Here is a 20,281-nt window from a genome sequence, read left to right on the forward strand (position 1 = left end):
AATTGGTTTTTACTTTTTTTAAGTAACAAAACGCTCTGCCCAGCTATCTTGAATCTCATCAAATCAGAAAAATTCTATCAATATAGAAAAAGTCTTTACTGAGATTAAGCAGCCAGAATTACATTACTAGTAATGGAGAGGAAAAGCTGATAAATCACATAGTCAAATTCATGTGTTCATCCTTTTAACTTTTGACTTTATTCCTTGTATCAACAGGTTAAGAAAGCAAAATTCTCTTACATATTGATTTATAGATAATGTTACAAGCAGCACACAAAACATTGTTTCACAGAGTAATATTCAGTGATCCCATTAAATGCAGTTTTAATCCTTATTTTAAACTAAGTGCAATAATTTAATACAATAAGCTGAACGCACACAAAACTTGTATATCCTGAACTACAAAAGTGGTTTCCACAACCATACATGGTTTTAGTCAAGTACACATTTCCACAATGAACAAGTACTAACAAGTATGTTAATAAAACACTATCCTAAATGCTTATCCTGCCATCAGCTTTTTAAGCAATACCTTCCTGTTACTGAAAACATTTATTTTTAGACGCTTTAATCTAACCTGGGAAAATGAGTTCTCTTAAAACTTGACAACTAGTATATTATAAGCTCAAAAGGTTTTAAATCAAAAAAGCCTTCCAATACGGAAGAATTCACATGAAACTTTTAGTTAAAAAAAAGCCAACATTCTTGTTATCTAAAGAAAAGAATATTAAACAACAAATATCTCAAGACAGATAAACATTCCTACAAAAGACTGTATTTTCTTGTATCTTCTCCCTAAAAAAACACAAACCAGTTCACTATCTTTTAATAACCTCCTAGACTACTATAAACACTCCTACAAAAGACTGTATTTTTTTTGTATCTTCTCCCTAAAAAAAAGCAAACCAGCTCACTATCTTTTAATAATCTCTTAGACTACTATAGTCTAAAAACTTTAGAAGACATGAAACACGTCTTAGCTATCATAGTCGAAGGTGCCCTTTAGATTTCATATATTAAACAGCTACAGTATAGCCTACACCTAATGGCACAAATACCTAATACATAAATACTACTTCATCATTTAGACAGTCAAAAGTCAGAAGGAACTGCATGGTTTGCAAGGTACTTCAACTCACATGTGGTCATTAAAACCCAGTAAGTAATTCAAGTATAGTAGTATAATGGCAGACAATTCAAGGCTCAAATATCACTCTAAAATTGAAGACATGAAAAAAAAAATGGAAAACTTTGTGTTCCTCCATCCTTCACCTTCATGGCTAGATATAGAGACCTTACAGTGGAAAATATACAGTTATTATATATGCTTTCCCCAGAAGATAATGAAGCTTCAGAAAGTACAAAAGGTGTCAAGATCCATAGTTTGCCTCATCAAATGCTTTTCTAGCTCGTTTCAATTCTTCATTCATAGTAAGCAAGTCTTTAACCCTAGCAAACTTCCTTGGGTCCTTTCGAATCAAGAAGACGATATCTTCAACTTGTACCCGACCTTGTCTTCCAATTGACATTGCCTTGTGAGTCTATTACAAAGAAATAAATTAATTTTAAAAAATCTAATATTTTACTTTTTATTTGCATTTACTTAATACTGGTGAGTTTGAAGACTTTCTCTTCTATTTATAGCTATTCATTTGTTAATTGTGTTTATATTCATGTCCTTTGTCCACTTGCTACTGTGTTATAGTGATGCTTAATGTTTTATAGACATTTTTTAATACTAATGACATTAAAACTACCAAATTTATTGTTTCTTTTTTTTTGTTTTTTGGTATACCTAGTCTTTGTCTTCATTTGTATAAAATAATTCTATAATTTCATTGTAACTGCATATTTCGTTTAAGCTTTGTCTAGTAACGAATAAATAGCGGTGAGTAAAAATAAACAAACAGTGGTGAGTTTTCCCCTTAAATTCAAATAAATCTCATCTCCTATCATATATTCATCCTGTGCAAAAACAAAGGTTCATCATAATATTATTTCTAAGGACTAAAAAAGGGGAAATTAAGTGTTTAATAAGGCATTAAATAAACAAATTTGGGTACATCCAACCAATTGATATTATGAAGCCATTAAAAATATTTATAGATTATGCAATGACATGGGGAAAGTGTTCTACTTACGTAAGTGAAAAAGAAGGCTCTAAGACTAAATACACTATATGATTTCAATTTAATAAAGTTTAAAAATATGTGCAAAAAACCAAAAAAGTATTCACCAAAATCTGAGCATTAGTTGTCTAGATGGCAGGATTACAGATTTCTATTTTCTCTCCTGTACTTTTTTATAATTCTTAAATTTAACAAATATTCTTTTTATAAATGGAAAAAAATTTAATGCATACTCTCTGACAGGAATTTTACTTCTATTATTCTATACTAAGGAAATAATCCATAACACAGGGTAAAAACTCACAAGAACACAACCAAACTCAGTATTCCTATCCCTGTGAATATATCCAAGGAGGAGATGGGAGGAAATTTCATGAATACGATCATATCTATTTAGATCAAAATAATCTACTAACTTATGCAAGAGAGAAATGGTTAAATATATTAGAAAACAATTTAAATGAATTTCATCTAACTACTAAAATAATTGTGATTAGAATGTAGAAAATATATATTATAAAACTCTGAGTAAAAGAAATGTTTACTATGATTACCACTATATGTAAGCACTGTACACATTTTTTTTTTAATGTTTATTTACCTTTGGGAGAGAGAGAGAGACAAAGTACGAACAGGGGATGAACACAGAGAGAGAGGGAGACACAGAATCCCAAGCAGGCTCCAAGCTCTGAGCTGTCAGCACAGAGCCCGAAGCAGGGCTTGAACTTGTGAACTGTGAGATCATGACCTGAGCTGAAGTTGGACACCTAACCGACTGAGCCACCCAGGCGCCCCTTTTTTTAATTTAATTTTTTTTTTTAAGCACTGTATACATTTTTTTTTTAATTTTTTTTTTTCAACGTTTATTTATTTTTGGGACAGAGAGAGACAGAGCATGAACGGGCAAGGGGCAGAGAGAGAGGGAGACACAGAATCGGAAACAGGCTCCAGGCTCTGAGCCATCAGCCCAGAGCCGGACGCGGGGCTCGAACTCACGGACCGTGAGATCGTGACCTGGTTGAAGTCGGACGCTTAACCGACTGCGCCACCCAGGCGCCCCTGTATACATTTTTAAAAAAATACTGGAAGGGGAGATCTTACATTAGATAATGGGATTATGGTTAATATTTGTAAATTTTATTCTAGAATCTTATAATTATGTCCTCATAAATAAAATTCAGGAGAAGGTAGAATATTGTGTGTGCACATATACATGAGTGTGTGTTTGTATGTATATATCATATATATATATCTTAAATATTTTTTTTAACTTTATTTATTTATTTATTTATTTATTTATTTATTTATTTAGAGACAGTACTCAAGAGCGTGACGAGGGGAGTGGCAAAGAGAATGGGAGGGAGAGAGAGAGAGAATGCCTAGCAGGCTCAAGTGTGAACTCCCAAACCATGAAATCATGACCTGAGAGGAAACCAAGAGTCAGATGCTTAACCGACTGAGCCAGGTCATGATCTCCCCGTCCTAAGACAGAGCCCCATGTTTGGCTCCACGATGAGGCATGGAGCCTGCTTGAGATGCTCCCTCCCTCTCCTTCTGCCCCTGCCCCATGTGTGTGTGTGTGCTCCCCTCCCCCTCTCAAAAATAAAATCTTAAAAAAAAAAATAAGGAGTTTCAAATCTATTACTCAATTAACTAAGACAAATTACAAAAAAAAAATCTTACCATTTCAGTGATGAACTCTATGACAAGGTCTTCAAGAATATCCACTGACTCAGTATAAGGATTCTGGTCATCCCCAAACCCATACATCATACATCGCACTGCAAAAGAACAATCATTTTTGTTTACTTGAACAAATTTAACAATTTTACCAATACCTTTTTCAAATTAGAAATGGACCAAATAAGACAAGATACTTGTATAAACATATATTATATATTTGTTGTCTGCAAGTATGGATTTTGGTGTAAAAGACTTTTAACCACAATCTCATAACCAACTGTTCCTACAACTGTTCCTACCTGTCCTTCCCTACTAGGAACTCCTGTTCCCTCCCAGCCACTGAACCCTGATATCAATATTCTTTCCCTAATCTCTATTATCTATTCACCAACAACCCCAGAATACCTGTAACTAGGAAACTCCATGCCAGGGACAGGATGAGTAGCAATGGCTCAGCTCTTACTGGGAGTATTCTGTGTGTGTATGGGGGGGGGGGGGGGGGGCCGGGGGGGGCGGCCCGGGGGGCATTGGAAAAGAGAAGGCAAAATCCTTTCTGATACTAACATAGGAAAAAGGACATGAAAGAAAGTGCTCTAATTGCTTCTTATAGGAAGAACACGGTAATCAAAAGGAGAAAGCGAACTATGTGGAATCTTGACATTTCATTTCCTAGATCAATGCACTGCTAATAAAGTCCTTTCAGGCTTCAACCGAAAGAACCATAGAAAATGCAAAAGAGAAGAAAAGTCTAATACAGAGTAATAAAAATGGGTGCTAACAGCTAAAACTTACATAGACCTTACTATGTACCAGGGATATAGTTTTAAGCCTTTCACATACATAACTCATTTAAACCTCACAACAATCCTTTGAAGTAGATACTATTATTATACCTATTCCATATAGATGAGAAAATGGAGGCACTGAGCTAAGTGATTTACCCAAGCTAAGTGATTTTCCACACAGACGTAAGAGATGGAACCTCAGTTTGAATGCAACCGATCTTGCTCCAGAGTCAATATTCCTCCTCTTAACAGTATTACACTTCTTGGTAGTTTAAGGCAGATGGAATCCATGTGGATTCTCATCCTATAGTCTATAAACTCCCAGTTAGTCCATGGATAGGCTCTAAGAAATCCTTGAGGCCTTCTGAAATTAAATGCAAAAATTGTATACACTATTTGTGTGCGCATTTTTCTTGAAAGAACAATCTGTTCTTAACAGTTCAGAAAGGGGTATATAAATGTTAAAAAAAAAAAAAAAAGGTCACAGGTTGGAAATGTTTTGTATATGGATCTGAGTGGTGGTCATATGTAAATAAGTAAAATTCATTAAGTTGTTCATTTAAGACTAATACAATTTATTTTAAGTACAGTAAAGAAAAAAAAGGAACTCCTAGGACATTTCTAACGGAAGACATGAGGGGCACCTGGGTAGCTCAGTTGGTTAAGTGGCCAACTTCAGCTCAGATCATGATCTTGCAGTTCATGGGTTTGAGTCTCGCATTGGGCTCTGTGCTGTCAGTTCAGAGTCTGGAGCCTGCTTAGGATTCTGTATCTCCCTTTCTCACTGCCCCTCCCCCACTCCTGCTCTGTCTGTCTCTGTCTCTCTCTCTCTCTCTCTCTCTCTCTCTCTCTCTCAAAATTAAATATTTTAAAAAGTTAAAAAAAATAATGAAGAAATGAGTACATTAAGAATAATTTCTATTTAGGAGAAGCAAAAGCTGGTAGAACTGAAAAGAGACTAGAATAGATCAAGCCTAGGGAAGAAAAGAAAGGGGCGACTTGGAAGTTAGCCTGGGACAGAGGTATCCCTAGAGTTTAAACTGGTAAGAGCCTTTATGTCCAGATACAGGGAGTAGAAAACAAGTATTTTTTTTTCTCCTTTAGATTCTGACAACTTTGCTTTTTTTTTTTTTTTTGAGATATTTCAGACTTACAGAAGAGTTGCAAAAAATAGTAGAGTTCCCAAATACCCTACATCCACCTTCCCCTTATTTTAACATCTTATATAACCAAAGACATTTATCAAAACTAAGAAATTAACATTGGTACAAATATAGAACTTACTCAGATTGTACCAGTTTTTCAACTGATATCCTTTTTCCATTTCAAGATCCCACGTTATTTAATTACCATGCCTCTTTACTTTTCACTGATCAGTGACAGTTCCTCAGACTTTTCTAGTCTTTTATGACCTTGACACTGTAGAAGACTCCTGGTTAGTTATCGTGTAGTGTTCCCCAATTTGGGTTTGTCTGGTGTTCTTCCATTATTAGGCTGTGGGTACCCATTAGTAGAAAGGATACCATAGAGGTGATGTGCTCTCTTAACTGACTGAGCCACCCAGGCGCCCTTGATGTGCAATCTTAATGCATCACGTGATGTTAATATATATTACTGGTGATGTTGACTTTGATCATTTAGCTAACATTTTAGACATTACTTGTCTGCCAGGATTCTCCATTGTAAGCTTACTATTTTTCCTTAAATATTTTGAGTAAGATACTTTGTCATGAACATTTTGATGGGCATAATTCACCAGTATGTATGTAAACTGCACTTGGTTAAAAGGTTTGTAAAGATACAAATACCAGCGAATGCTTTGAAACTTTGTGTTATAGTAGCAAAAAATTTTTTAAGAAGAAGATTTAGGAGAACAGATCTTGGCCAGTAACATATCAAGATTCAGGTAAGACCAGAAGGCTGTGAAGATTCCAAATTCTTATCATCACAAAAATAAAGCAATTCAAGTAGAACAAAGGTTTCTGCTAACAATTGACTATGCAAACATCACACTGAGATGCTCTACTGTGGGAATCCCCTTCTTATGCTGATTAAGAAGCAAAAACACATACAAATGGAGTAAACAGTATCAGAGATGGATTAAACACTGGTCAGCCGGGGCGCCTGGGTGGCACAGTCGGTTAAGCGTCTGACTTCAGCCAGGTCACGATCTCGCGGTCCGTGAGTTCGAGCCCCGCGTCGGGCTCTGGGCTGATGACTCAGAGCCTGGAGCCTGTTTCCGATTCTGTGTCTCCCTCTCTCTCTGCCCCTCCCCCGTTCATGCTCTGTCTCTCTCTGTCCCAAAAATAAATAAAAAACGTTGAAAAAAAATTAAAAAAAAAAAACAAACACTGGTCAGCTTTAGGTGAGAAATTGAGATATGGAGGATTTGAGTCATTAAAAATATAAAAATAAAAAGACATACCGCCTGCAGTTTCTTTTTTTTTTTTTTTAATTTTTTTTTTTTCAACGTTTATTTATTTTTGGGACAGAGAGAGACAGAGCATGAACGGGCAAGGGGCAGAGAGAGAGGGAGACACAGAATCAGAAACAGGCTCCAGGCCCTGAGCCATCAGCCCAGAGCCCGACGCGGGGCTCGAACTCACGGACCGCGAGATCGTGACCTGGCTGAAGTCGGACGCTCAACCGACTGTGCCACCCAGGCGCCCCGTGCCTGCAGTTTCAAGAGCATTTGGAAATGACTGAGCCTGACCCAGCATAAATAAACCATATATTCATTTGTTAATACTCAGCCATAACTATATGTAAAGGACACAGGTTGGAGAGTGCATTCTCACAGTGCCTTTCATGGGCTGGCTTTGACCATCACTAGACACAGCAGCTCTTCCACTTACTTGCCAAAAAGGGTCAAACCTGTCTATTGAGGGAATACACTAGAGAACCAATCAATACATTATAATTTCCAAGCCACTGTAATGCCTTACACTGTTCACCATTTTTCTGTATTTTCCAATGCCTTAGTCCACAGCCCCAACTTAATTCCTACCCTCAGCACCTGTTCCAAGATCCATTATAATTTTTGACTTACAGTCAAAGGAGTCCCTGCTCCTACTGCTGCAATAGTAAAGGACATAAAAAGTAATGGAGGTATGTTCTTAGTCCCTGAGTTGAAACACTGATCACATTTCCTCATTTTAAAAAACTGTGTATTAAAAAAAAATGTGGGGGAACCTAGGTGGCTCAGTTGGTTGAGTGACTGACTCTTGATTTCAGCTCAGGTTGTAGTCAGTCCCAGGGTCATGGGATTGAGCCCCAAGTTGGGCTCCACACTGAGCGTGAAGCATGCTTGAGTTTCTCTCTCTCTCTCTCTCTCTCTCCCCCCCCCCAGCATGTGTGTTCTCCCCAGCATGTGCGTTCTTTCTGTCTCTAAAATAAAAATTTTTCAAAATGTGTACACACAAAACCCACCTACCCACATACAAACATATAAATTGGGGTCAGGATCATTACTATCCATGATTCACAAGTTAAACAATCTTACAGGCAAGTCTGAGAATATTGTCCCTACAGGGAAACACATTCAGAACATTAATCTACTTTGAACAAACATGTCCAAAAGTTTTTATCATCTATAATTAAATCATTGTCAAATATTACTTACATTCTTTAGAAAAAAGTCTCTTCCTTTTACCCTGTCCACCTTCTGCACCTCCTCCAATTTCTTCACTTTCTTCCTCAAACTGTAAGTTAAAAATGTATATACAGAAATGTCAAGCACTGCATTTGATTTTTAAGCAATTAACATTAATTTTTTTCCACTTTCAACACTAATTATCATGCCAGAAAGCCTAAGACATGCAGCAAAAAAATCATGAAACCTTAGCATTTCAGGAGCCTTAAAGACTATCCAGTCCAACTTCCCACTCAATGCAGGAATGGCTCTCCTACAGTGTCCCTAACAAATAATTTTACTGCCTCTGCTGGAAGCGTTTCAATGACCGTACTTTTTTTTTTTTTTAAACCAACTGGTTAGCCTATTACTACACAGTTTTACTGTTAAGAGTGAATCGAAGTAAGTAAAACTATCTTTATTTTTTATTAAGCATTGCTTATACAGTGCCAGGAACTTTCTTCAAGTAAGCCTTAACCCCATTTTACGACACGAAAACCAAGGCTCAAAGTTAAGTAACTTGCTCATAGATAATAGAGATTTTGAAACACAAATTCCCTGACTTTCGGTCCATTATTCCCACTACTTTACAGTAAGTATATAGTTTTGTTACTAGCTGAAGTGTTGGTTCATAATGAGAGCTAAAAATAATTAGCTTCGTCCTATGATGATTCTCCAGGCGATTCAAAGAGTGTCTGACAAATAGAGACCAAAAGCAAAGGGCAAGGGGCCACCTTCCCACTCTTCACGTCCTGCCCCACACACTAAGAGATGAATCGGGAGGGAAGGGCTAGCACGGCGTGAAGTCCCCGAACTCTCTCCAGTGAATTCGCGAAGGAAAACCTCGAGTGACTCTGAACTCGAGTTCCACTTCTGCACCCCAGGGAGTGAAGAAAGGACTGGGTTGTAACAGTGGTGGTCACTCACGGTAGGATCTTCCTCCTCGTCTGCCATGCCACCAGCCAGCTTACAGGACTCAGCCGCCTCGCTCCCAGCGGGTTTTACTATATCCGCGGCCTCACTTCCGGTGACGCGCAGGGAGGGGCGGGGCGAGGCGAGACGGAGCCTAGTCCCGGCCGGCCAGCTGGGGTGGAAAATGCGCGGAGACAAGCTAACAGGGGACCCAAGCCGAGTTTAGGGAGAGAGGGATGAGCTCTAGGCTCTGTGTTCAAGATCACAGATTAATTAAACATTCGCAAAGTAAAGGGGGCGTGTATCTCCTTGTGACCCTGAATTTGCTTCTACATATCGAATCACCTCTTCCTGATTTGGGGCTGTGTAGTTATGCATCGTTGGGGGTCCTAGCAGTCCTTGGGCTGCCCGAAGAGTGTACTTAAACGATTTTAACAACTTTCAGTTACACTATTATTAATTGCCAAGCACTATACCGGTTGTCGGGTGTGTTTTTCTTCGCTACTAGTTTTTAAGGGGGTGATACTACCCTTTAGACTGAGGATTCAATATTTGTGTGGAGTTTTTTGATCAGAACAGTAATTGGGAAAAACACGGGCGTTAGAAGGCTAAAGGTAGGGATATAAAATGTTATGCAATGCAAGACACGATACCACACAAGGAAAAGTTGTTTCACAATGTTTCTGAATGTCCTGCTAAACATTCATGCAAGTGAAAAATCTAACTATCTGAACCTAGAACCTTTGTTAAAATATAGACACAAAGCATGTCCTATGCTTTTAACTTACATTTAATTTTCTAGGAATGAAACTATGAGATAATAAAAAAAAATATTTATGGGTCTCTGCTGCCAGTTTCTGGCACAGAACTCCTAAAACCCTTGCAATTTCCTTGGTGATAAGAGCATAGGAGCATCTTTTGTTCTTATGAGGCAATTTAGGATGGGATCCTAGATGGGGGCTGGTCACCAGAAAGACCAAGCCATGATTAGAAGGTTGGGGTTTTCAGCCCCAGCTCCCATTCTCCAGACGGGGGAGGGAAGCTGGAAATGTAGTTAATAATTGATCATGCCTACATGAGGCATAAAAATCCCAATAGTAGGGGTTTTGGAGAGCTTCCAGGTTGGGGAACATACCCACCTATGAAGAGAATGACACACCCCCAACTCCACAAGGACAGAGAAGCTCTTCACTTAGGACCCTTCCAGACCTCGCTCTCATCATAGGCTGTTCATCTAAGTAAATGTTTCCATTAGTTCTGTGAGGTGTTCTAGCAAATAAATCCAAGGGGGAGGAAGTCATGGGAACCTCTGATTTATAGCCAAGTTGGACAGAAGGTGGGGACTCTGGCACCTACTACTTGTAACTGGCATCTAAAGTGGGAAGCAGTCTGGTGGAACTGCACCCTTAACTCGTGGGATCTAATTGAATTAAATTAGACTTGAATTAAATTGAATTAAATTGTAGGACACCCAACAGTGTCACAGAATTGTTTGCTGTGGGAAAAAAACCCACATTTAGTGACCAGAAGTGTCAGAAGTGAAGTGTCCTGTGTGAAAGTAAAGAGGAAAGATACACAGGGAGGAATGAACCAGAGTTTTTCCCAAAATAGCAAGTACCATAGAAGTGGAGAGGTGTATACTTTGTTTTGTTTGAAACTTACCAAGAGCTGTGAACCATTTCAGGAAATAACGTCACCAAAGGCCAAATCACTTGTAATAATTTGGGTAGCCCATACTCACTGGGTGATAATGCTTTTGTAGCTCCCACATTCATTGTGATTCTACATATAGGTCCAAGCATCTGAAACCATTATACCCCCTGCTGTAGTCATGCCTGAGCATTCACATATTGAAACACGTATTATAATTCACTGTCTGTATTTTACCTTTATATTACATTAGGGCATTATATATTATTTTTAAATTATTGGGTAGTTAAATACATTTGTTATTTATTGCTGTGTAACAAATTCTCTCCAAACTTAGTGGCTTAAGGCAAACATCTATCACACAGTTTCTGTGGTTCAGGAATCTGGGTGCAGTTTAGTTGGCTCAAGGTCCCTTATATTGCAGTCAGGGTGTTGGCTGGGGCTGCAGTCTCATCTGAAGTATTGATGGGGAAAGATGCACTTCCAAAATCACTCTCACGGTTGTCAGCAGGATTCAGTTCCTTTAGGTTGTTAGACTAAGGGCCTAGTTCTTCATTGGCTATTGCCAGAGGCCTCCCTCAGTTTCCTGCCACATGGTCCTCTCCACACAGCAGCTTACAACATGGCAGCTGGCTTCAATTAGCACAGGTGAGGGAGAGAACCAGGAACATCCAAGACACAGAAGCCACAGTTGTTGTTGTTGTTGTTGTTGTTGTTGTTGTTGTTGTTGTTGTTTTGTAACCTAACCTTGGAAGTGACATCCCATCACTTCTGTCCTATTCTGTTTACTAGAAATCAATAATTGCAGCCCATACACAAAGAGAGGGGATTACATAAGGATGAGTATATTAGAAGGCAGACATCACTGGGGGCTCTCTGAGAGGCTGCCCACCACAGTAGGTTATATTATCTGTGAATGTCATTGCAGAATAATAAAGGAGACATTATAATACTTTTGTTATTTAAGAAAGATTATTGAGTCTGATAGGGTTGAGAACTTCTGTGTTAGGTAGTGATGAAACTCTGGGTTCGAGTATAAAACATTCATAGTGTCAGCAGACAGATAAAATGTGCCAGATGCAGACCAAGAAGTACTATGCAGCAATCAGAAGCAATAGACTAACAACATGGACGGAGCTTAGAAACACAGCACTAAGTTTAAAAAGAAACACAATGAGATCTATAACAATACCATTTATGTAAATTAAATATACATACACACAAAAAAATAGGAACAAATGAAAAAGCATAGACATTAAATACATTGAAAGGTTGTGGGGCAATGCACAGATAAACAGCAAGTGAAGGACTTTGGAAGGGCCAATTTCAATACTATGTCATCAACTGCAGAGCATCAATAATTCAGCCTTCAAAACCTGAGATCCAGAATATATAGGGAAGAACATGCAGTTATGAGCAGATCAGAAATAAAGCACAGAAAGTGAAAAGTCCTGGTGTGCTTCCATAAGATGTTTTGGGTGGATTACCAGAGTCAAGTTTGTTAGGTGGGGATGCAGGAAATGAGGCTGGAATGAAGCTGGAGTTAGAGTGTGAAAGGCCTGGAATGTTCTCTTCAGAGACTAAACTTCACACTGCAGAGCTCCTGGGAGGTCTTTAGGCAGAAGAGGCATATGACCTTATCTTTTTTAAAAAGATCACTTTAGCAGGGAGACCTAGGATAAGAGATGATTAAAACCTGAATTACAAAGAAGGAACTTTCAAAGGTAGAATTTGCACGACTTTGTGTCTGAATGAATCTGAGAGCTGTGGAGAAGTTTACATACAGATAGATGGAATGTGTTATTAATATAAGTTGGAAAGTAAAATGGGAAAGCAACTGGGGGTGGGGTGGGGAGAATAAAATGAACTCGGTCTAAGAGTCTAGAGATGTCCTATAGACAGGCCTGGAAATCCACAGAGAAATTAGAACCAAAGAAAATGGCACTGGAGACATCAACACAAAGGTGATAGTTTAAAGACTGCACAGGAGGGGCACCTGGGTGGCTCAGTCAGTTGAGCGACAGACTTCGGCTCAAGTCATGATCTCACGGTCTGTGAGTTTGAGCTCCGCTTCGGGCTCTGTGCTGACAGCTCAGAGCCTGGAGCCTGCTTCTGATTCTGTGTCTCCCTCTCTCTCTGTTCCTCCCCTGCTCATGCTCTGTCTCTGTCTCAGAAATAAATAAATATAGAAAAAAAAAATTAAAAAAAAAAAAGACTGCACAGGAACAAATTCTAAGAAAGAAGGGAGCCAAAGAGCAGATCCTTAGAAACAGTACATCAGGAAACAGAAAGACAGAAGGAATGGTTCAGGAGGTAGTGTTGAAATAAATCTCTAGGCCCACGATGGAGCCATTCCCGCCCCTGGTGCCATGTCAGCAAACGGAAACTTAAATGCTCTATTTTACCGGAAATGCAGCATATTCCTCAGCCAATCCCCAAATGCCAAGCAAACTCTGGGCCTTCTTACTCCAACCAAGGTTGACTATCAGCCAGCCAATCAGATATTTTAATTTTTCTTTCTTGTTCTTTATTCTTTATCCTATAAAAAGCATTCTTCCTTCCACCCCATTTTGCAGTTCTTTGATAGGAGACTGCTTCATTAAGTGTTCAAATCCAAGGCCTTTTACTAAATCTCTTTAATCATCTTTAATAGTAGGAAAAGATAAAAGAAGAATGATGAAAAGAATATATTCTGAAAACCAAAAGAAAAAAATTCAAAAAGAAGCAAGTGGTCAGGAGTGCTCTGTGCCACAGAGATTAAGGGTTTAAGAGATTTATATTTTTTTAATTTAATTTTTTATTTTTTAAAATTTACATCCAGGGGCGCCTGGGTGGCGCAGTCGGTTAAGCGTCCGACTTCAGCCAGGTCACGATCTCGCGGTCCGTGAGTTCGAGCCCCGCGTCAGGCTCTGGGCTGATGGCTCAGAGCCTGGAGCCTGTTTCCGATTCTGTGTCTCCCTCTCTCTCTGCCCCTCCCCCGTTCATGCTCTGTCTCTCTCTCTCCCAAAAATAAATAAACGTTGAAAAAAAATTTTATAAAAAAAATAAAATTTACATCCAAATTAGTAAGGGTTTAAGAGATTTAAAACGACGCCTTGGATTTTACAATTAGGAGGTGGTGGAATAATCCGGACAAAATAGTTTGAGGGCAATAGTGAAGGCAGATGCCAGATTATAAGTGGTTAAGGAATGAGTGTATAGTTGGACAGTGAAGGGTAGAAAAGCAAGGAGAGGAAAATAGCCTTAGAGGGCAGTAGGGTGAAGGAAGGTGGACTTTAAATAAATGACTACCGAATGAGTAAGGCCGTGAACTTGCACCAGACACTTAACTGCTAGGAAATCCAGGTTTTCGTTATGGCAAAGAAATGGAATGAGCTTCTAAAGAAAAGGTTAATGACAAAAGAGATCTGTTCACAAAAGAATGGAGTCCATAGAGAGGCCGACAGCAGTAGCTGACAGAAAGAAGCAGTAGAGCTGAGTTGTGGGAGAAGAATTTGGACAGAAAGGCAGTAGGAGGGGCTGTCAGAAATGAGGAAAGCAGAGGCTGGGTGGTGCGCTCGAGGCATGTAGTAGTGATGGGATGGGAGAGGGCAGGCAGGGAGTACCAACTAGACCCCAAATCCAGAAGCAGTGCAGTCCCACACTCACCCCGCCCCCACTCTCACCCCTACACCCCAGGGTACAGACCTCTGCTACTCACTGTTAGGGGCTTTAGGGAAGTAGTGTCATTTTTTTTTAAGTGGCTTTCAGAACTTCCACAATAATCTTGTGCAATCTTAACCACATGTTTGTTTACTAAAGAACACCTATACTCCTTGGTTCAACTAGCAGGCTCTGGGGTCAGATAAATTGGTTTTAAAATCCTAGCTGTATTACTTACCAGCTATGTCACTTTTGAGACCTTACTTGACCTCTCAATACATCCCTTCCTTATCTGTGAGATGGAGCTTATAACAGTTACTAACCTTACAAGGTTATTATGAGGCTTGGATGCGTTAACACCCATAAGACGCTTTGAGTTGTACACCTGGCAGGTAGTAAACATTCTGTGAGTGTCAGCTGTTTTTGTTCAAGAACCTATCTTTTCAGCAGTATCTTCTATTCTCCTTCATGAACTCTACATTCTAGTTCCACAAAACCACATTCAATTGTTCACGCAACAAATATTTAACAAGCACCTATAAAATGTGCAGCGCTTGTATGGGACTGTGGATAAAATGAAAAACAATGAAAATGCACAGTCCCAGGCTCACAAACCTTACAGTGTAGCAGGGGGGACATGAACTAAATAGATATTGTATGCTCTGATAGTTTATGATGGGGGAAGGCAGCCCAAGAAGGTCAGAGATGCCTTCCTTGAGCAAGTGAGGTTTGAGCTGAGACCCGAGGGATGAATGGAGTTAGTCAGTGAAGGAGAAAGGGAAGAATACGCTGTGCCCACAAACTTGTCCTGTGCTTTCCTTTCTCCAGGCCTTTGATCACTGTTCTCCTTTCCCACTAGAATACCTCTTTTTTTATTGAAATGCTACATGCCTTTCCAGCCCAGCTAAAACATCTGCTTCTCCACTAAGCCTTCCCTGGGCTCTCCAGCTGAAAGCACTTTCTCTTTTACATTCCCACAGCACTTAATTTTCATTTTCCTTCTCACTTTCTACTGTATTTTCTGGTTATTTGTACACACAGCTTATCTTGTCTAGTAAATCTTATTAAAACCAGAGTGTTTATCATTCATCTTTGAGCTCCCAACGGCTAGCACATTCCTTAGGCTTAGAAGTCCTGGAACAAATATTTGTAGCATAAATTAATGCCTGTTTGACATCCCTTTTCAAATATGTTGTAATTCAAATGAAGCTATTGTGGCAAGCTGTGCCTTTGGGAATGAACTTACTCTTTGGTTAGACCAGAATGCCATAGTCATGGTCCCAATACTGATTAGTGTTCACCACAGTGACCACAACAACCCTAACAAACAGGCCACTGTTCTTGACTGGCAGGTGTTTGGCAACAACTGCCTGTCTTCTCATGGAGGCTGAAATGAACTGAGGAAGGACTGTCTGAACTGAGTCCCTAGTCAGTGGGGCTCTATTTATTCCTTGCAGTTTGGCTGCAAGAGCCAATGGCCCGGATTTGACCTGATGTGAGGCTATGATGCTTTCCACAGTGACAGAAACACTAATGCTTGGAACAAAACCATCAAAGATTAGCATCCGTGGAAACTATCCTAATTTGAGGCAGTGTGAAGACAAGGGGAAGGGGGCTTTGAAGTCAGATAGACTTGGGTCTGGATCCTAACTGGACATGTGATGTCACCCATGTGCCTTCTTTAAGTCTCAGGTTTCTCATTTTAAAAATATTCTGCAGGAGCTCCTGGGTAGCTCAGTCGTTTGAGTGTCTAACTGGTGATTTCAGGTCAGGTTATGATCCCAGGGTCATGGGATCGAGCCCCACATAAGGCTCCATGCTGAGTGTGGAGACTGTTTAAGATTCTCTCTCTCTCCCTCTCTCCTCTCTCTCTCTCTCTCTGCCCTTCTCCCCACTTCGTATTCTCTCTCTTTAAATAAAAAAAATAAAAAATAAAAATAACCTGCAAAACAGTTGTGAAGATCAAAGATAATGTCTTTACATACATAATGCCTGTGCTTTATTAAATGTGTTTATTCATCTATCATCCCCAATACAGTTTGTTCCCTGAGAGCAGAGACTCCTTTTTGCCTCTATTCCTGCAATATCTAGCAAAGTGCTCAGCACTTTGTACACACTATGTACACACATTTTAAACAAATGAACAACAATAACAACAACAACAACAAAAGTAATAACTAGCATTTATGGAGCACCTACTTCATGCTAGCTATTGTTATAAATAGTAATTCATGGGGCGCCTGGGTGGCGCAGTCGGTTAAGCGTTCGACTTCAGTCAGGTCACGATCTTGCGGTCCGTGGGTTAGAGCCCCGCGTCGGGCTCTGGCCTGATGGCACGGAGCCTGGAGCCTGTTTCCGATTCTGTGTCTCCCTCTCTCTCTGCCCCTCCCCCGTTCATGCTCTGTCTCTCTCTGTCCCAAAAATAAATAAAAAACGTTGAAAAAAAAATTAAAAAAAAAATAGTAATTCATTTAATACTTCAACAACCCTAGAAAGGAGCAACCAATACAACCCATTTTAAAGAGAGAAAACAGAATATAATATTTTTAAATATAAAATTCCTAATATAGCAGATTTTTAAACAAAAATCTGGTGAGATTAATTTTATTCAATAAAAAAACATAAAATGCTTTATAAAACCTGGAAAGGAAAAAATGTGGTAGAGAGAGAAGAAAGGACATAAATGTAAAAGTGGGAAGAAAGAGTAGGAAGAAGAAGAAAGACACATGGAAAAAGAAGAAACAGAAATGTGTAAATTCTGAGCGGTGTAAAAAATAACTACTTAATCAGAGTAAGACATTGTGGTCTATCACTGTCCTTTGAAATAGTAATTAGCCAACTACTCAATTACTCTTCTCTGCCCTTCAACTGTGATTCTTTTGTCCTCAAACTTTATTCCTAAATTCTGCGAGTGATGGGGGAAAGAAGACGTCTTTCAGAGAATGACAAAAAATTGGAGTGGTTTCCATCTAGTACAAAATGAGGAGATAAAGTTATCACCAAAAGAGTAAATGGCATGAGGGGCCCCTGGGTGGCTCAGTCAGTTGAGCATCTGTCTTTGGCTCAGGTCATGATGTCACAGTTCACGAATTCAAGCCCCATGTAGGGCTCTGTGCTGACAACTCAGAGCCTGGAGCCTACTTTGGGTTCTGTGTCTCCCTCTCTCTCTGCCCCTCCCCTGGTTGCACTCTGTCTCTCTGCTTCTCTCTCTCTCTCTCTCAAAATAAATAAACATTAAAATATATATATTAAAAAAAAGAGTAAATGGCATGAGCAAAAACTGTGAAAGCAAAGAGCACATTTGAAGAACACAGAAAAGTTTTTTCACAGTTGAAGCTTAAAGTATACACAGAACAGTGGAAAATGCTGCAAGGAGGCCATGATAACAGCTAAGGAGTTCAACAATATATACCAGGCGGTGGTTGCTGTTACAAGAAACAGCAGTTGTGATTTGGAGCAAAATTTTCCAGTCCTCAGTTCAGAAGACCAGTATTATTGTTTGAGTGTGATACTGGGTGGTCTTAGGCTAAAGCTCACTTTATCTCTAAAATAGGGTAATAAGGCACTTGTGAGGATTAAATAAGATCATACAACAAGGTGTGTTTGGCTTTTGAAATGTCAAAATGTCATACAAATGTACATTTCACTTCTGGAGGATACAATTGATGCTTAAAGAAGACTGAAACAGTAAAATCACTAACATGATGGCTGCAGGATTGAAAAGGGAACAATCTGAATGACATTCTGAAAAAAGTTAATTGACTCAAAGATAATTTACAAATTTAAACTTTAGTGATTAGGGGAAAAGGCATATTAACCCTAGAAACTGGGAAATTGGTGAGAAGGAATTGCGTTTGGCTTTAAACATTTCAGATTATCAGAAGAACATCTATTAGAAATGTAGGATTGGAGCTTGGATAGGACATCGATTTAAGAACTCTACAAAGACGGGGTGCCTAAGTGGCTCAGTCGATTTAGTGTCTGACTTCGGCTCAGGTCATGATCTCATGGTTTGTGAGTTTGAGCCCCAGGTGTCAAAAAATATATTTAAAAAAAGAACTTTTTGGGGTGCCTGGGTGGCTCAGTTGGTTAAGCATCCAGCTTTGGCTCAGGTCATGACCTCACAGTTTGTCAGTTCAAGCCCCACATCGGGCTCTGTGCTGACAGCTCAGAGCCTGGAGCCTGCTTCAGATTCTCTGTTCTCTTTCTCTCTCTGCCTCTCCCCTGCTCGCACTCTGTCTCTTTCTCAAAAATAATAAATAAACATTAAAAAAAATGTTTAAAAGAACTTTTCAAAGAGGTAGCAGTTGAAACCATGAACAGAAAGAATAGGTCGCCAAGTGAGAGTTAATAATGAGAAAAAGAGGGGGCAGGTTTCTTAGGAACATCTATATTTAGGTAGAAGAAGAACCAAAGTAAAGAGAACAATTAGGTGCAGGTCAGTGAGGCTAGCACAGTTCAATAGGATCCAAAAAACAGGAGACTTTCTTTAGCTGAAGATGAGCTACATGATTCAAACTAAATTGGTGAATATGAATTTATTTAGGACTTGGTTTGAGTTCTATCCAGCCATGGTGCAGGGAATTAACAGTCAGTTGCTAGTGATGACATTAGTACTGATGTTGTTTTAGGTAACAGTTGATGAAAGGTTCAAACGCCAAGACAATTAGGGGAAACTCAGTTGTTTTTGAGTGGTACTGAGCAGTTCATCTGGGCAGGGGGATTTGTCTGTGTGTGTATGTACACAAATATATCTGGCCTTGTCTTAGATTTTGTCCCCTATATTTTCCTTTTTTTTTTTTTTTTCGTGCACTGATGCATATTTTTGCAAGGAGTCTGTCTTCCATCAGACTTTTTTTTTTTTTTGGCTTGCCTCTCCACTCCAGCTCTTAGAAGGAGGCATTCTGGTAGGTTTTTTTTTCCTGTAACCAAGCCGTCTGCAGTCAGCAGATGGCACTGCAGCAAGAGAGGCACAGAGTTCCTTTAGGACCTTTGTCAACCACTACAGACTGGTAACCTAACTTGTAATTTCAGCCTGGGAAGGCGCAGTCGCACTTTCGCCCTTATTTTAATAAAGCAGGTCGGGTTGTGCACAATTAAAGATTTCGATTTACAGAATGGAATCTGTGGCTTTGTCTCCTTCACTCTCCTTCATTAAACTGGTATCTTTCCTCAGCGTGTGAAAGTTTTGTGAGAAGCGCTGTCCAGATATCGCCAATTCTTGATTAAAGTGGCCAAGTTGACCCTAGCATTTAACTAAACACAGGAGATCATCGAGACTCTACTGAAAGTTTAAAGAAATATCCACAGAAACAAACAGGCAATTACCTGAATGTTTCCCGACAGACTGGAGCTTTAGGATCTGAAATATGTGACTTGTTTCTGTTATAATGTTTATTTCACTCCGAAAGTTCAGACGGAACCTAATTATTCTGATTTCCATAAGGAGTAAGAAAGAAGTGATTAGGTCAATTATTTCTCAATAAAAAATGGAGGGGGGGGGAAGATTCTGGTATACCCGGTAGCAAAAAAGAAGGAAGAAAGGAAGGAAAAAACGAAAGAAAGAAAAGAAGAAAGGAGCCGCGAAGCAAAAGAAGTCCTTCCTGGAGACCGCAGGGACCGCCTCATGACCTCCGCTGTCAGGGTTCTCTTAACTGGAAGCGCGGGACCGAGACCTCCCCATCACAGGAAGGCTGCTGCTGGCGCGCGCGCGCACACACACACACACGCACACACACCAGCTGCCACAGCGCAAAATAAAGTGCAAAGCTGCAAGCTTTACCTTTCCAACTACACTGACGCGAAAGGTCAGGTTACGCCCCCAGCACTACTGCTGCCAGGACACCAAG

General features: G+C 39.6%; 1 protein-coding gene and 1 long non-coding RNA gene across 2 annotated transcripts; both read right to left on the reverse strand.

Annotated features, from left to right (window-relative positions):
- Positions 1-175: 175 nt before the first annotated feature.
- On the reverse strand, positions 176-9,253 carry TAF13 (TATA-box binding protein associated factor 13). The gene is made up of 4 exons (XM_040471203.1): positions 9,156-9,253; positions 8,220-8,298; positions 3,813-3,910; positions 176-1,541 (listed from the first exon to the last, which is right to left on the reverse strand). Exons 1-4 carry the CDS (start codon positions 9,180-9,182, stop codon positions 1,371-1,373), a joined length of 375 nt encoding a protein of 124 aa, XP_040327137.1. The 5' UTR covers positions 9,183-9,253; the 3' UTR covers positions 176-1,370.
- Positions 5,694-7,008, reverse strand: LOC121027620 (uncharacterized). Its single transcript, XR_005788827.1, has 2 exons — positions 6,950-7,008; positions 5,694-6,704 (listed from the first exon to the last, which is right to left on the reverse strand). It is a non-coding gene; the product is annotated as an uncharacterized LOC121027620 (long non-coding RNA).
- Positions 9,254-20,281: the final 11,028 nt, after the last annotated feature.

This window comes from Herpailurus yagouaroundi, unplaced genomic scaffold (genome assembly GCF_014898765.1).
Source record: "Herpailurus yagouaroundi ecotype Mexico unplaced genomic scaffold, PumYag 77, whole genome shotgun sequence".
In the NCBI taxonomy this organism is placed as follows: domain Eukaryota; kingdom Metazoa; phylum Chordata; class Mammalia; order Carnivora; family Felidae; genus Herpailurus; species Herpailurus yagouaroundi.

What these genes read in the sequence shown, in the direction of transcription:
- TAF13 (XM_040471203.1), bottom strand. Translation starts at nt 9,182, where the DNA reads ATGGCAGACGAGGAGGAAGATCCTACC. An exon ending in ACGAGGAGGAAGATCCTACC is followed by an intron (nt 8,299 to 9,155) that starts GTGAGTGACCAC and finishes TTTAACTTACAG; the next exon opens with TTTGAGGAAGAAAGTGAAGA. An exon ending in TAGAGTTCATCACTGAAATG is followed by an intron (nt 1,542 to 3,812) that starts GTAAGATTTTTT and finishes TCTTTGTAATAG; the next exon opens with ACTCACAAGGCAATGTCAAT.